At 48.1% G+C, this 15938-nt stretch overlaps 1 protein-coding gene across 2 annotated transcripts; it reads right to left on the bottom strand.

Annotated features, from left to right (window-relative positions):
- Nucleotides 1-798: 798 nt before the first annotated feature.
- Nucleotides 799-14366, bottom strand: SLC35D3 (solute carrier family 35 member D3). Of its 2 annotated transcripts, XM_034669192.1 has the most exons (3): nucleotides 13780-14366; nucleotides 12045-12804; nucleotides 799-1190 (listed from the first exon to the last, which is right to left on the bottom strand). In XM_034669192.1, exons 1-3 carry the CDS (start codon nucleotides 14216-14218, stop codon nucleotides 1166-1168), a joined length of 1224 nt encoding a protein of 407 aa, XP_034525083.1. In that variant the 5' UTR covers nucleotides 14219-14366; the 3' UTR covers nucleotides 799-1165. The 2 variants fall into 2 exon arrangements, with proteins under 2 accessions (XP_034525083.1, XP_034525082.1); XM_034669191.1 differs by lacking the exon at nucleotides 799-1190 and having other exon boundaries at nucleotides 10871-12804.
- Between the last annotated feature and the right edge of the window lie 1572 nt (nucleotides 14367-15938).

Here is a 15938-nt window from a genome sequence, read left to right as displayed (position 1 = left end):
AATGGTAGCCCTCCAGAGAATTGGGCAATCAGTATGAAAGCACTCTACAGATAACCGGGACTTTTGACTTGCACTATTAACACCCACTAATCCAAGACAGGGGTGCTGTACAGCAGAGATTTATAACTGGTGGTGTTTTATTATATCACACAATAGATTAGCACTCTGGACTCATCATAATTACATGGAAAGCCAGCCTCAAGACCAACAGTACCTCTTATTCATTAAGTGATCTTTGATTCAAGAAAACACACACACACATTCTGTATATGAAGCCAAATAGCCAAACAAAAAAGAAAAGAAAAGGCCCACTGTCCAGATAACTCTAAATTAGGTGCTCCGCATCAAGACACAAAAACATCAAGATGATTGGGTTTTTTAATTTTCCAACTGGGCACCTTGGCATCAAATGATTAAAATCAAGCTTCCTCTCTTCTATCACACCAAAAAGAAGGTTGATCCAGAGGCAAGAATGGAAACACATTTGGAATTACATCATGCGGCAGGACAAAATCAACCGCATGCCCTTTGCTAGTAAGTAATCTTTCTGTTGCATCAAGTTTATTTCATGAACTGTTTTCAGAACATGTCACTGAGGTTAATCCATTGTTACATTTTGCAAGGCTCAACGATCTACTGAATTCGTTTACAATATAAAGGATTTGATGAAAATGATGGCTTCTTTCCTTTTGCTTTCACGTTCTAAAAGCTTTTCTCTAGCGAAATGAAAGAAACAAATGACAAATAGGCATTACTCAGATAGCCAGGGAAAAATTGTTTTTGCCCTTTTGAACATAGCTGATATTATAAATTGACTGTTGGCATAAACCACAAACAAATTCTTATTTGAGTTCTACTATGGAATATTATCCTCACAGAAACGCTCTCAGCTCTTAATGAAATCAATGAAAAAAATTGAATAGTGTAGTTTACTCTTATACACAGTACTGTGCCTTTAGCAGTTCCGTAAATTAAGAGTGAAGTCCCACAGCAGGCACAGGACGTATGGAATCCTGGGGCATCACGGGTTATAAGCTGAGTGTCGGTCAGGAAGGAGGTGTAGGGCTCTGGTGGCAGAAAGCCTCACTCACAGGACTACTCGGGGCCCTTGTTCTCTTCTGCATGTGCCCTGACACCCCCGAGTTTTGTCATAGCTGGGTTAGGGTCACATCCACAGTGGAGTTGTGAGGCTGGAAAGAGAGGAAGGAAAGGACAAGCAGGTTTCTTTTTATTTTTTTAAAACAGCTTTTTTGAGATATAATTCACATTCCACACAATTCACCCATTTAGTACACATTTCAATGGATTTTGGTATCATTCATTATTCATTATTAATGCTTAAAATCACAATAAAATATATCGCTATGAACTGAAAGTGTCCTCCCAAAATTTATATGTTGAGATCTTAATCCCTGATGTGCTAATGTTTGGAGGTGGGACTTTTGGGAGGTGATTGGATTTGGATGATGTCATGGGTGGAGGACCCAGGTGGGATCAGTGCCCATATACGGTGATGAAGAGCCCAGAACTCTCTCTCTCTCTCTTTCTCTCTCTCGGCCTTGTAAGGGCACAGTGAGAAAGTGACTTCTACAAGCCAGCAAGTGGGTTCTCATCATGCTGGCACCTTGATCTGGGACCTGCTGCCTCCAGCACTGAGAAATAGATGTTTGCTGTTTAAGCCACTGCTATGGTATTTTGTTACAGCAGCCTGAGCAGACTAAGACATGTATATGTCTTAACATAAACTTTGTCATTTTAACAATTTTTAAGGAAAGTCCAGTGGCGCTAACAGCATTCACAATTTTGTGCAACCATCACCTATTCCAAAACTTTTTCATCAACAAGCAAGTTTCTTGTAACCAAGTGATATGAGCATTGTCCGCATCCCTTCCCTTCACTTTCCATGGGCTGCAGCTGACTGCGGAGAGATAGGAGTGTAGTTCAAGGTCAGCAGCAGGTGCCCAGCTCAAGCACAGGACACTCCAGTACTGAGAAGAAGAAGAGAGAAGGAATGCCTGGGGAAAACTGCAGTTCCCACCAACGGTATTTGTCTGAAACTCTGTCTTAGTCTGCTTGGGCTGTCATCATGAAATATCACAGATTGGATAGCTTAAAACAACAGAAAGTGGCGCCTGGGTGGCACAGCGGTTAAGCGTCTGCCTTCGGCTCAGGGCGTGATCCCCGTTATGGGATCGAGCCCCACATCAGGCTCCTCTGCTATGAGCCTGCTTCTTCCTCTCCCACTCCCCCTGCTTGTGTTCCCTCTCTCTCTGGTTGTCTCTCTCTCTGTCGAATAAATAAATAAAATCTTAAAAAAAAAACAGAAAATTTTCACAGTTCTGGAGGCTGGAAGTGCAAGATCAAGGTCAATGTCTGGCATGTGCTCGATTTCTGGTTTGCAAATGGCCATCACCCCTTTTGTATCCTCCCATGGCAGAGAGCAGAAAGAGGAGGCTAGCTCACCTGTCTCTTCTTATAAACGCACTAATCCCACTTATGAGGGCCTCACCCTCATGACCTAATTATTTCCCAAAGGCTCCAATCTCCAAATAACATCACATTGGGGGTTAGGATTTCATGTGAATAGGGGCAGGGGGGAGCCACACACATTCAGTCCTTAACAAGTGCTCTGTTCTCTACAGAGTTCATAGCAACATGCCCACTCATGAGCCACCTGAGAGTATGTCAATCTCCCTGCACCCTCATGACAACCGCATTTTCATTGCTGTTTAATTTGTTTTTCTCCTATTTAAATGAAGTTCAAGATCTTCTAGTGCCTGTAAGAGCCATTTGATCTCCTTTGCTAAAAACTTTATTTTCATATCTTTTGGCCATTTGTATAGGGTTTCTGTTTCATTTTTTAAATTTTGGTGACTATGGGAAGCATTCCCAGTTTAGTCTATCAGATAAACTTCAGAAGGTAATCTTTAGGGTTTGTATTGCCCTTTCAAGGAATGTTCAATGAGTCCTTATTACCAAACTAGCCCTTTGGGATGTAATTCTTCATGTATATAAAACCACTAACTACATTTATTTTACAGAAATATTAAAAAGAGGAAATAGACTGTTGAGAAATTGATGCATAATATATCCTCAACACTTATTTGTTGGGTTAATGCATAGATAGTGGATAGATGGATGGATGAAAACTAGTGTTGCAATAGGAATAAAAAAGTTTTATTTTTTAAGTATGTTTTCTTTTTGAAGTAAAATTAATTATCAAATTGATATCACAACACTTGGGAAGCTTTTGATCGAAAGAAAAAGAATGTCCAACTAAAAGTGACTTTAGAATAGGAATTTTTTTCTCTCCTATAACAAGAAGTGTGGACATAGGCAGTTCCTGTATTGTTAAATAAGCAGTAAAATGAAGGCATCAGAGAACAGGCTCTTTCCTCACTCTTTTTTTTTCTAAGATTTATTTATTTATTTGAATGAGAGAGAGAGAATGTGGAGGGGGTGGGAACAGAAGGAGAGAATCTTCAAGCAGATTCCCCACTGAGCGTGGAGCCCACCACAGGACTCGATCCCAGGACCCTAAGATCGTGACCTGAGGACCTGAGCAGAAATCAAGAGTCGGGTGCTTAACTGACCTAGCCACCCAGGTGCCCTTCTTTCCCTCATCTTCTTGGTTCCTCAGCATATTGCCCTTCATCGTCCTCAAGATTCTGTCCACTCTGGTTGCAAAAAGACTGCCTTTCAGACATCACATCCTCACCAACAGCATGAAAGGCAGGATGAAGGGAGTTTCATCGTACGGAGAACTTGCCCAGAACCCTTCCCTAGCACACTTACTTATTCATCTCATTCGCTGGCTGGGTCACAGGCCCACCCCTGAACCGGTGATTGGCAAAGAGATGTGAGTCTGACATGACGGCTTCAGAAAAATGATGATTAATCTGCTGGGGGCTGGCCCACCTTCCCTGAGCACCCTGCTGCCTTTATCTGAACAAATTTAGAGTTCTCTGTGTAAGGAAGAATGGGGGAAGGCAAGCAACCAACTTTGCATTAGTTATAAAATTTTCCAGAATAACTTTCTCCCTTTCCCTCTCTTCCTGGCTTGCAACAGGAGAGGACGTTCTAATAACTCTGGCTTTTCTACATTCTAGGAAGTGGGGAAGAATCCTATTGGAGAATGATTGCTTTTTTATTTTATAGAACAGTGTGATAGTCCTTCCAGTTACTTCTTGAGAAACGAGGAACTGGAGGACTTCAGTCTTTTCCTCTGGGAAAAGGGACTGTTCTGAGTAGGGAAGGGCCCTGCCACAGGGCAGCAGGCAGTGCCCCAGAAGAGAGAGGGACGCTCAGAGACTCCAAGAGCAGGGACCTCTGACGGTGACTTTTAAATGTTCCTTTTCACACTGAAATGCCCTTATGATAGGTTGCTTCAAGCATTCAGGAAATCTTGTCAACGGCATCTCAATGTCAACTTCATGTTAGCCAAACCTTGTGTAAAAACAAGAGTTTGGGAGCCGGTGAGGAAAAGCAGTCTGAAGAAACACTCTCAGGCTAGCAAGAAACATCCATCCAGAACAGGCAAATCCACAGAGGCTGGAAGGAGGTTCGTGACTGCCAGGGGCTGGGGGGACAGGGGAGGAATGGCTAGTGACTTCTCCTGGGTACAGGACTTCTTTTTGGAATGATGAAAATGCTCTAATGGTGACGGTTGTACAATTCTAGAAACATACTAAAGACTATTGTGCACTTAAAATGAGCAAATTTTATTGAAATATAATTTCAATAAAGTTGTTTGCTTGGATTCTTTTTAAGCGATCCGCACAGCAGCTGGGAGCAGGAAGTAATCAGCTGCACTGAGCATGTTCGATGACTCCTCAGAAACACTAGTGAAGGTCTGTACTTCCCACGGTTATATGTAAGGTGAGGAATCAGTGATTTTATTTGAATACTAAGAGAGAGATTGATCCAAAAGGCCGGGTAACCTGGAGAGTCTTTGTTATAATAGCACTGGAGCCCCATGGGTCCCTTAGTGCTCACAAACAGAAAATAATTTATACAGAAACACACATATAGGTTGTTCTCAAAATAAAGTTGTATCTTTTTCCTTTTGGAGGACAAGCAGGAAAGAATTAGGCATAGAGTCAGGATCCCCACTGGGCTGCAGGATCAACAAACACCGTAGCGGCTTACTGCTGCTCCCAGCATGTCCAGCCTCGTGATGTCAGACTGAACGCCTCTCTCTGGGAGGAGTATGGCATGAAACTCATGGGCCCTGGAGCCAGACTGCCCGGGTTCACATGCAAACCCAGCTCTGCAATTAGGGTAAGTTACTCAGCATTTTCATGCCTCAGTTCACCCCTTTGTATGATTGGGATAATATTAATGTCAACCTCTAGAGATGTTGTGCAAATCAAATGAGTTGGTACTCGTAAACACTTAGAACCTCCCCTGGCAAATAGTATGAGCTGTAACAAAGGCATCAAGCAGTACTATGTATAACGGTGTGCAATACACGAATTCTTCCACTCTCCAGTGAATTTGTGAAGCGTAACTATGGGAATCAACTGGATTGTAAACTGAAGAGAAAGACGGTGGATCTAAGCATGGGTGGTTTAGGACCGTGGAGGATATGTGCATGCCAGAGGGTCCTTTGCAAGAGATCTGGAAGGCATATCTAATCCTTGGTGGAGTGCAGGGCATCGCGGATTGTGTGGTGGAAAATCAAAATCAAAAACAAAACCAACAGGGGCGCCTGGGTGGTTCAGTCATTAAGCATCGGCCTTTGGCTTAGGGCATGATCCCAGAGTTCTGGGATCGAGCCCCACATCAGGCTCCTCCGCTGGAAGCCTGCTCCTCCCTCTCCCACTCCCCCTGCTTGTGTTTCCTCTCTCACTGGCTGTCTTTCTCTGTCAAATAAATAAATAAAATCTTAAAAAAAAAAAAAAACAAAAAAACACCTCGTTCGGTCCTTTCCCTGTTGGCTGAGAACCTTTAATTTAGTTTGTGTCACTTAGGACTCTTTGGGTTGCAAGTGGCAAAAATCCCAACTTGAAATGACATAAGCAAATAACGACAACAACAAAAGGTGGTGTTGCATGGAACTGACAATCTGAAGGACAGTGCTAACCTCAGTGAAAGCTTAATTTTGGGGCCACATGGAGTCAGCAAAACTGTTCCTCTCTTTCTACCTCTCTGGTCCACTTGGACTCTCTGTATTGTTTCCTTTCTATTATCTTTTCCTCATGGTGAGTTGGCGACAGCACATCTCTCCCACCCCACCCAATCCTCCTAGGTTCAAGTCCAGTAAGAAAAAAAACATACAACTTCAGTCCCACCAAGACTATCCTTGTACATCATCAGCCCTGACCAGGTCCCATTCCCATCCTGAACCACTTGCGCTTCCAAGTGGAGGAAATGCTTTGACTGGGTTGGCTGGAGTCACACACACTGAGGGTAGAAGGGTGGGGTCAACACTCTCTGAATTACACGAACCCGAAGTGGGGAGGGGACGGCTCCCCAAGGAGATTTTGGGGTTTGTTTTACTAGCTGTGCATCCTCCTCTTCTGTGTTCTATTCTGTTCTGCTCACTGGCTTTCTTCCAAACCCTGCTATTTTCTCTCGGGAACAGGACAGAACAGATTCGGAGAGGAATATACCCAGAATCAGAAGTACTTGTTACGTGTGTGAAGGGTGGTGAGGGGCGTGGCCAGGGAAGAGGTATCATTTCAGCAGATGCCGTGGGATCTGGAGACGGAGGCAGCAGGTGAGCCAGGTCAGCAATTGTCCCTTGGAGATTAACATGAAGGTTATGGGTTTCATAGTAGGTAGTTGGAACGTGGTAAAATAAGGCCCAGAAGTAGAAGAAATTTCTGTTATGCAGGAGTGAAGCACCCCAAGGTGGTGAAGGGGGGATTGAAACTAATCACAGTTGCCATGACACAGCAATCTGAATGTGCATTGACTCTTGCTCTCGGATGTTTTTGTTTTCTTTTGGAAGCTGCCTTGGAATGTCTAGCTTCCCTTCACAACTTCTGTCTTTTTACAGAAATGGAGCAGACTTTTCAAAAGTCTTTAGGCAGGACTTCTGGTTCCAGCTCTAACACGTGAGGAGTTTGGAAGTTGCAGCTCTCATTTCTACAACAAGAAAAAGATCAACCAAAGGAAAATAAATGACTTTTCTAGGACCCACGGGAGAGCTGAGGTTGCAGGGTGAGCTGCCAGCCCCAGATCTGGACAGACAGGTGATTCCAGGAAGTTACAACAGACTTTACCTAGAGCAGGAGCCATGGAACTGTAAATTGGTAAAAACACTTAAACAGTAAATATTATGAATTCCCACAGGCTGAATATGAACTATCATGACAGTGAGAAATTCCTGGGGGCCAAGTGGGAGGGGGACATCCACATTTCATGGGTTTGACTTCCAGGAACCCTGGGCACTCTGGCAGAGGGAGGAAAAGAGTAATCATTGTGAAATATGCCCAGAGAGTTCTCATAATAAAGGCCTACTCTCCAGAGGCAAACACTTACCAGAGCCTTATCCCATCCCAGGGAAAGGTTTTCTCCTTTCTCCCCCTGTAGGCCCCTCTGGCCTTCCTGTCTCATCTAAGGGGGAAAAAAAAAAGAAAAGACTAAGAAATACTTGTGACGGTCACAACCCAGGGACATAGGCCACTAAGAGACTGAGATGTAATAAGATTGTAGAACACTTTCCCTCCCCTACCATTTACCAATACGGGGGGGTCACAGCTGAGAGCCCTGAGGAGCATAACCTTTATCTAAGGAGAAAGCCCAAAGACAACAAGGAGATCAAAGCAAGGCCACCAGAAGAATTTGGTCTCTGACACCCACAGTTTCAGCCAGCATTAAACAGAGCAGCTTGTAGCCATATGAACGTGAAATCTCACACTAGACGCTGATTTACCTCAGGTCCTGTTATCCCATACATCCTCCAGCTTTCAAAAAATAATTAGAAGGCATGTTAAACAGCCAAGGACAAAACATGTCTCACTAGACAAAGCAAGCATCAGAACCAGACCCAGATACGACACAGCTTTGGAATGATTAGACAGGGAATTTAAAATAACTATGATTAATGTGCTAATGGAGCTAATGGTAAAAGTAGACAATACGCGAGAGCAGAAGGGTAGGTTAAGCAGGGAGATGGAAACGCTTTAGAATCAAAAGGAAATTTTAGGAGTTTTACAAAAACAAACATTGTGAAATGAAGAATGAGGGACAACTGGGTGGCTCAGTGGGTTAAGCATCTGCCTTCGGCTCAGGTCATGATCCCAGGATCCTGGGATTGAGTCCCACATCAGGCTCCTTGCTCAGCGGGGAGCCTGCTTCTCCCGCTGCCTCTGCTCACTGCTCCCCCTGTTGTGCTTGTGCACGCGCTCTCTCTCTCTCTCTGACAAATAAATAAATAAAATCTTACAAAAAAAGAAAGAAAGAAAGAAAGAAAGAAAGAAAGAAAGAAAGAAAGAAAGAAATGAAGAATGACTTTAATGGGCTTGTCAGCAGACTGGGCACACCCCAAAAAAGAACCAGTGAGCTTGAAGATAGGTCAATAGATACTTCCTAAACTAAAGTGCAAAAAATGTCATCAGTCAGTTGAGGACTTGTAAGTTTTACCCAGCTTCGTCTCTGTGAAGTATTCCTAATGATCGCATTGATGACTAAGCCCTCTGACAATACGTGACCACCTTTGCAGGATGGCTAGTCTTGCAGAAGTTTAGGCCACTGCTTGAGCTCTGCTCAGCCCCCCACAGTAGCACACACACACCCTCTCATCTGCACATTCTGAGCAATGACTCCCCCAGTGTTTTGGATGATCAATGCCTCAGTTAATAATAGGGGGCTCAACAGCATTTAGGGGACAAGGGCAGCAGTGGGGGGGGAGCATCGAGAAGGTCTGTGTGATATCATGCTGTGTTCCACAGACAGATTCCAGTCAAGAAATGGCAAGTGTTGGGGCGCCTGGGTGGCTCAGTCGTTAGGCGTCTGCCTTCGGCTCAGGGCGTGATCCCAGAGTTCTGGGATTGAGCCCCACGTCAGGCTCCTCTGCTGGGAGCCTGCTTCTTCCTCTCCCACTCCCCCTGCTTGCGTTCCCTCTCTCGCTGCCTGTCTCTCTCTCTGTCAAATAAATAAATAAAAACCTTAAAAAAGAAAAAAAAAGAAATGGCAAGTGAGTGTGTGAAGAATTGATAGAGGAACAGATTGTCAAGGCAGGGCCAGATGCCCAATTACATGCAAGGTGAGGGGAAAAGGAGACTCCCAGTTGTCCAAAATGGGGCACAAATACCAGGTCAGTCAAGCAACAGTGGTGACTTCCAGTTAAGTCCCTCCCATCGTAATATCCTGAAGTGCCTCAGAAGCTTTGTTCCTGACTCATGGCCTTGGCAGAGCCCAAAGGTCAGAGTGGACCTGAGTCTGTTAGGTGGGCCTAAGTGCTACTGTCAATAGAAGAGGGATTCAGGAGCCAGGCAAGGCCGGCCAGCTGCTCACACCCTCCTGTGCCTGAGCTCCAGGCACTGACTCGCATTCTGCCTCGCCTTATGACTAACTTTCTTCATCCATGTAGAGACTCCCAAGCTTGGCCCAAACCAATGGATGTGACAGAACTTCCACTTTTGATTTTCCTGGGTTTTTTCCATTCTGGCACACTCCCCACTGTCCCCTCCCAGCATAAGTGCCTGGGATGCTTACTTTTATGTGACAACCTGGCCACGTTGTAGTTTAGTTGTTGTTGTGAAGACTTTTTTAGATGCGATTAATATTCACAATTCGTAGATTTTGAATAAAGGAGATATCCCTCCAGAATGTGAGTGAACCTCGTCTAATCAGTGGAAGGCCTTCAGTGCAAAGACTGAGGTCTTCAGAAGCAGCAATTCTGCCTCCAGCCTGCAACGTAAAAACCCTACCTGAGTTTCTCACCTGTCAACCTGCCCTACAGATTTTAGACTTACCAACCCCCACAATTGCCAACTCCGTAATCTCTCTCTTTCTGAGATAGATGATAGACAGACAGATTGATATACATATAATCTTCTTCATTCTCTTTGTCTATATACATGTGTATATATACACATCTTCTTGGTCCTGTTTTTCTGGAGAACTCTAACTGATACAGTGTCTCTACAGAGACAGGAAAGAGTTCAGCTTTTTGCAATGAATGCAAACCCACAGTTTTGGCCCAAAGGGAATCTTTTCAGTGAAAATCATGCTATCCATTTCTCTGACAATGGTATTAACAAAAATATATATTCTTTGCTGCTTCTCTTTAATTCTCTGCTTCACAGAGGTGCAACAGGATGTAGTCTCCTGGCATGCTGACATCAAAATTAACTCTTAGTTTTAAAGAAGAAGGCATTATAACCCTGGCCAACCATTTTTAACTGCAGACCCATGAGGGCTCCTACGTCTCCAATGGCTTGGAGAGGCACCTGCAGGAATGGTGAACTGCCTGTGACCACCAGTGAACCAGCACCAGTCCCAAACCGCCACATCACACTGGCTCTCCAGCTTCTGGAGCCAAACTGATGAAGCTGAAACTTCCATTTTTGACTCTGCTTTCTGTTTTGTTTTGAAAAAAAGAAAAGTATAGGATACTACCATCTGAGAGTCTCAGGAACATGCTGGTGAATAATAAAAGTGCCTTCTCTCAAATTACCTCTCTGGAGACTTCCCCCTGGGTGCATTCTCCTATGACATGTCAGGATCCATATTGACTGATGTCAGCTGTGGGTGGCTTTCATAGTGCAGCATGAGGCAGTATTTTATTTTACCTTGTAACAGTTTCCCTCACTGGAAAATGAGACTGTCTTTGTGGTTGTTATTGTCGTTGTTTTAAAGTAAACTGCCCTGCTAATTTAAGAACTTCTCCATGGGGTGGCCCCTACGTAGCAGATATGGGACATCACACATTGAAGACTAACGCAACCTACCCAGCAACAATAGAACATAAATGTGTCTACAACAAATTTTAACACTTTATCTTTTAGCTGATAGACTCATACTTTATTTTGACAAGTGAAAGATAGAAAAATATCATAAAGTGAATATAGCAGTTGCTGTTTTTGTAACAGGGTTTGGATGTGCAGTGTGACTTGAAAGAGCTCGCTTAACAGGATGGTCTCACTTCTGTCTGGGCTTCAGTTAATACCGAATTATTGTTCAGCCTTTGCATTTGCTTAAAAGAATATTGGACACAGTAAAACTGGCTTTTCAAAAGGTTATGGCATTCAATAATAAATATTAGGAAGCAATGAACCCAAACAACCTTTCAAATAGTTTTATAATTATTAAAAGCCAACTTAAACTTCAGGCTTAAAGCTAAGAACTCATATATTCAAAATAGCTTTAACATTTTCTACCAATATAGAATAGAATAATAGAGTACTTATTCTTTTAAAAGTGAAGAAAAATGAGAGTAAACATATTTCAGATGACTATAAACGGTAAACATCAATCCAGTATATATATATATATATATGTATATGTATATGTGTGTATATATATGTATAAATACGGCTATATATACATATATATGTATATATATTATTTCAGTAATATACTCTTGCACAGCCATAAAAACTGTAGCCCTAGCTATCACTGATGGATCTGGGTATGTCCCCTTTGAGCTTATTAATAGTGCGGTCATCCTGTCTATGCTCTGTCTTTGGAGGGGGTGGGCTGAGGAATTCTAAGGACATGCAGATGTTTGGTTATGGTTATAAAGACATAAAAATTCATGTGCCAGGAGTCTGCAGCCAAAACTGCTGCTTTCCTTCCTTAAGCACCTTCACGATCGTTGTCCCTGTGATACCTCAGGTAAACTCACGCTAAATAATTCACACGGGTGCTCATGCTGTTGCTGTCAGTCCGTTTCAGCTTCCTGCTCTGCTTCCCTTCCCCGCTCCTCAAAGAATAAAATTGTGCGGCCCCTCATTAAAATATGGTATCTCTAACATACAAAATAAGTGTATGTACACATATACATACATGCATTTCCTTTTCAAGGACTGGGTAACTCCTCATTTTCTATCAAATAATCTTTCTTCATATACTTGGTTCCCCTAACTAACCTCCACACTTCGAGGTAAGCATCCTTCAAAGACCTCTTGCTCACTTCCTCGGGGGCGTCTGTGTTCTGTGAACTCCTAGCCCCCAGCCGGCCTCCTCTGGGGCTGCCCCTTGCCTCCGGCCCACTCTTCCGCGTGGAGCCACCTGCTGCCTTGCCACCTTCTGACCCGCCATCTCCATCCTCCGCGGGCAGCTCCTCCATGACGAATGGCAGCGGACCTCCACTCTGCTGTGCCTCCTCTTCCCGGGCCTGGGTCTCCAGGTCCTCGTAGTTGCTTTGCTTTCTGGTCTCCAAGAATTTGGCCACACAGTAAATGACGGAGCCCAGGGTGTTCACCACCACACCGGCAATGAACAGAGAGGTGGGCTCCACGTCGCTGAAGGCCACCATGCCCACCGTGATGGTGGCGATGCTCTTCACCACGCCCACGAAGCTGGTGGTCACCGCCGAGTTGATGTAGGTGCAGTGCAGCGTGGTGAAGTTCATGGCGCAGCCGATCAAGATGCAGGCCACGAAGATGCAGACCATGGCCGGGTCCTTCCAGCCAGGGAAGGTCCAGGCGTGGATAGAGTCGGTGCTGGCGAAGGAGCAGACGACCAGCAGCGGGGTGGCAGATACGGCGATGACGTACTGCGCGGTAAGCGGCCCGTGCTCCGTGTCGGCGCTGGCCTTCTGGATGAGCACCAGGTAGGCGGCGTGCACCAGCACTGCCAGCACGCCCGTTACGTACCCGATGGGGTCGCCGGTCAGGTCGCCGGCTCCTGGAGCGCCCCAGCAGAACCGCGGAGCCGGGGCAGGAAGGAAAAAGAGAAGACACCGGGTTGGCGAGGGTGGGTATTCACTGGGGCGATGCGTGGGGTTGGTGAGTAGACAGGGCTCGCGCCCCAGCTCTGCCCACCGGTATAAAACGCAAGAGCCAAGTTCAGCCAATGCCCAGTTCGAGGCATAATCGGAGGCGCCTTCCCTGCTATACCCACAGGGCACCCTGGCTAGTTCTGTCCAGGACAAAGGCCCGGGAGAGCTCAGATGCCCTCGGAGTAGGGTCAGCCAGGCTCGTGGTACCCTAGTCCTCTCCGTGGGGCTCCGGAAGGAAGAGGGATCCCCAGCTAGTGTCCTTTAACCCCGGGCGGGCTGGGAGCCGAGGGAACGCCTGTGTCTCTCGACCCTTTCCTGGTTCCCGCCGGCTCCTTTCGGGCTCAGACCTTCAAGCTCGGTCCTCAGGTGGCGTTCAATCCCGTCCCCTCCGCCTCCCTCCCTCAGCACCTCGCGCGGTGCCGGAGACCCCAAACTAGCCTCCGCGGTTTCCATTGTCCCCCGCCCCCCACCACTCTAGCCCCGCGTGACCCAGGGAAGTTCACGGCCCCCCTCCTTCCGATTCATCCTGGGGGCTCCAGTTCCCAGGCTCCGGAGGCTTCCCCACCCCTCCTGGAGGGAGGAGGGAAGGGAGGCAGGGCGGAGGCGGGGGGGAAGGGAAGGCGGAGAGGGAGATACCGGGTTAGGCAGGGGCGGGGGTCGGAAGCCAGGACTGGGGAGAGGGGTGCGCGCTGAAGGAGGAGGTTTGAGCTCTGGGAAAGGCTCGGCTTGGTCTCAGAAGTCCCGTTTGAGAGCCGAGCACCCACATTCAAGCCTCTCTCTGCCTCAGTCTCCCCATCTGGAAGTGAGGGCCTTGCACTAAGTGATCCCCGCACTCTCTGTCCAGTGGGTAGGGGCCGGGGGGGGGCGCTGGTCCCGCTCACCTGCCAGGGCGGCGCCGCAGGTGGTGATGAGCACGGCCGCGAGCACCCCGGGCGAGGGCGCGCCGTTCTTGAGCACCAGAACACCGATGAGCATGGTGACCAGGGGCAGGCAGCGCTTGAAGACCACGTACATGGGCAGGCTGAGGCCGCGCAGGGACCAGAGCGTGAGGCTGGACTGCAGCGTGGAGAGCACTGCGACCCCCGCGAAGGAGCGCGCCAGGCTCAGGCCGAAGGGGGGCACGGCGATGAGCCCCAGGCGCCGCAGCAGCTCGAGGCTCAGCGCCGCCGTGGAGCTGGTCAGGCACTGCACCAGGGTCAGGAAGGAGAACTGGTAGCGGCTGATGAGGAACTTGAGCAGGATGTTGAGGGAGCCGGAGAAGACCCCATGCGCGATAGCCACCGAGATGCCTAGCACGCGGCCCCGGCACAGCTGCCGCATCGCGCCTGCCGCGCCCGCTCCGGGTGGTGGCGGAGCTCCGGGACTTGCGGAAGGAGAGCGGGGAAGAGAGCCGGGAGCAGCGGAGCGAGGGCGGCGGGGGTGCCCGCCCAAGGCCGCGGCGAAGGGCAGGGGGCGCCGGCTCGCTGCAGAGGGCAGCTCCAGCCAGGCGTCCTCGCGGCTCCGGCGCTCCGCGTCCGACTGCCCCGCAGCTCCCGGGAGGCAGTGACGAGGGCGGGGGACTCCGAAAAGTGGAAGGGGTGGGGGGCTGGTCTGAGAGGAGTGGCGGGAAACCTAGCGACAGCGTTTTGTAAGTGTGTGACGAGCTGCGGTGGGTTGTGTCCCGCGCGGTTTCCCAGCCTGGGCGGACGCTCTGCGCCTGGAAGCCCGGGCAGCTGCAGCTAGCGGGACCCCACTCGCACCTCTCGGGCACCCCAGCGCCCATCGGGCGGGCTCTCCGGGCGCCGCCCCCTCTCCTCCGGCAATGCCAGCTGCTCCCGCTGGCCTCTTCTTTCCAGCTGCGAGCCCAGGAGCGCGGGTTGGGGGATCCCGGGCACAGCTAAAGATTGTAGAAACGACAGCGCTCCAGGGGCGAGGTGATTAGCCGCAACAAGTGACAGCACCCTCAGCCCCAACCCTGCCCTTCCTTTCCCTCTCTGAGCTTCGGCGGCTTTTCTATCCGCTGTCCCTACAAGCGCAGCCGCGGGACCTTGTCCAGCTGCCGGCCAGGAAAGGGGGAAAAAGTCGGTGCTAGCGGGCTGCGGGGCTCCCCGATGCTCGGGCGCCGGCGCCCCCACATTGAAGAAACCCACCGCCCCAGGACGCCGCCCCGGGGTGCTTTAGGGCGCCAAAGTTGGCCTCTTCCCGTCGCCCGCAACGCGCTCCCCAATCCGTGCGCCTTCCAGGGAGGGACCTGGGATGACTAGCGTGGCTCTGGGGGAGTTTTTAGGGGGGCTCCGTGGCCTCGCCGGACAGCGGAGCCTGGGGGCGAAGGCAGGGGCACACGTTCCAAGTGGGGCAAAGATNGGACTTGACCAGGGTTTGGGAGCGCGGAAGAGAGCTCGAAATTGCTGCGCACCACTTCTCCCTTTCGCTCGCTTTCCTATCCACCCACTCCCAGCGGGATCCCAACCTCCTAACCCTTAACTGCAGCACGAACTAATATACAGGAGCCATTTCTTAAGCGATTCTTTTGTTTTCTCCTCTATACTTCCCCCTCTGTGCTGAACGCGACACTTCCAGCCCGGATGTTGAAGCCGCAATTATTTTTACCAGAGAAGAAAAATAATTTACTCCAGGAGGACAGCATCACTGCAGTCCTTATTCAGGGCCAGCTTTCCATGTGCTGGGAGCTCAAGCTGGTGGGAGAGATCTAGGTTTCAACCAGTCCTGCCCAGGGCCTAGTAGGGTCACATCCCTTCCCCCCTCAGGTGGACACTCAAGAAAATATTTGCAAATGGCTCAGTGTGTCAACTTTCCAGGAGTAACACTGGAAAGCAATTTACTGAAATCCATGCTTCTGGTTCCCAGGGAAATTCTTTGTTTTTGTTGCTAAAAGCTATGGTTACACGCTATTGGCTATTTCATGGACTCCATTTTTCAAGTGATGGTCTTTCTTTAGGAAATGGGGTCTGAAGCAACAGGTCACATTATGTGTATGTGTGTAGTATAAGCATATAAACGAAGTATACTCACATTAAAAAAAAAAACTTGAAGATTCCTT

The sequence above is a fragment of the Ailuropoda melanoleuca genome, chromosome 10 (assembly GCF_002007445.2).
Source record: "Ailuropoda melanoleuca isolate Jingjing chromosome 10, ASM200744v2, whole genome shotgun sequence".
In the NCBI taxonomy this organism is placed as follows: Eukaryota; Metazoa; Chordata; class Mammalia; order Carnivora; family Ursidae; genus Ailuropoda; species Ailuropoda melanoleuca.
Note: the sequence above shows the minus strand (reverse complement) of the source record. Positions and strands in the feature narration are given on the sequence as shown.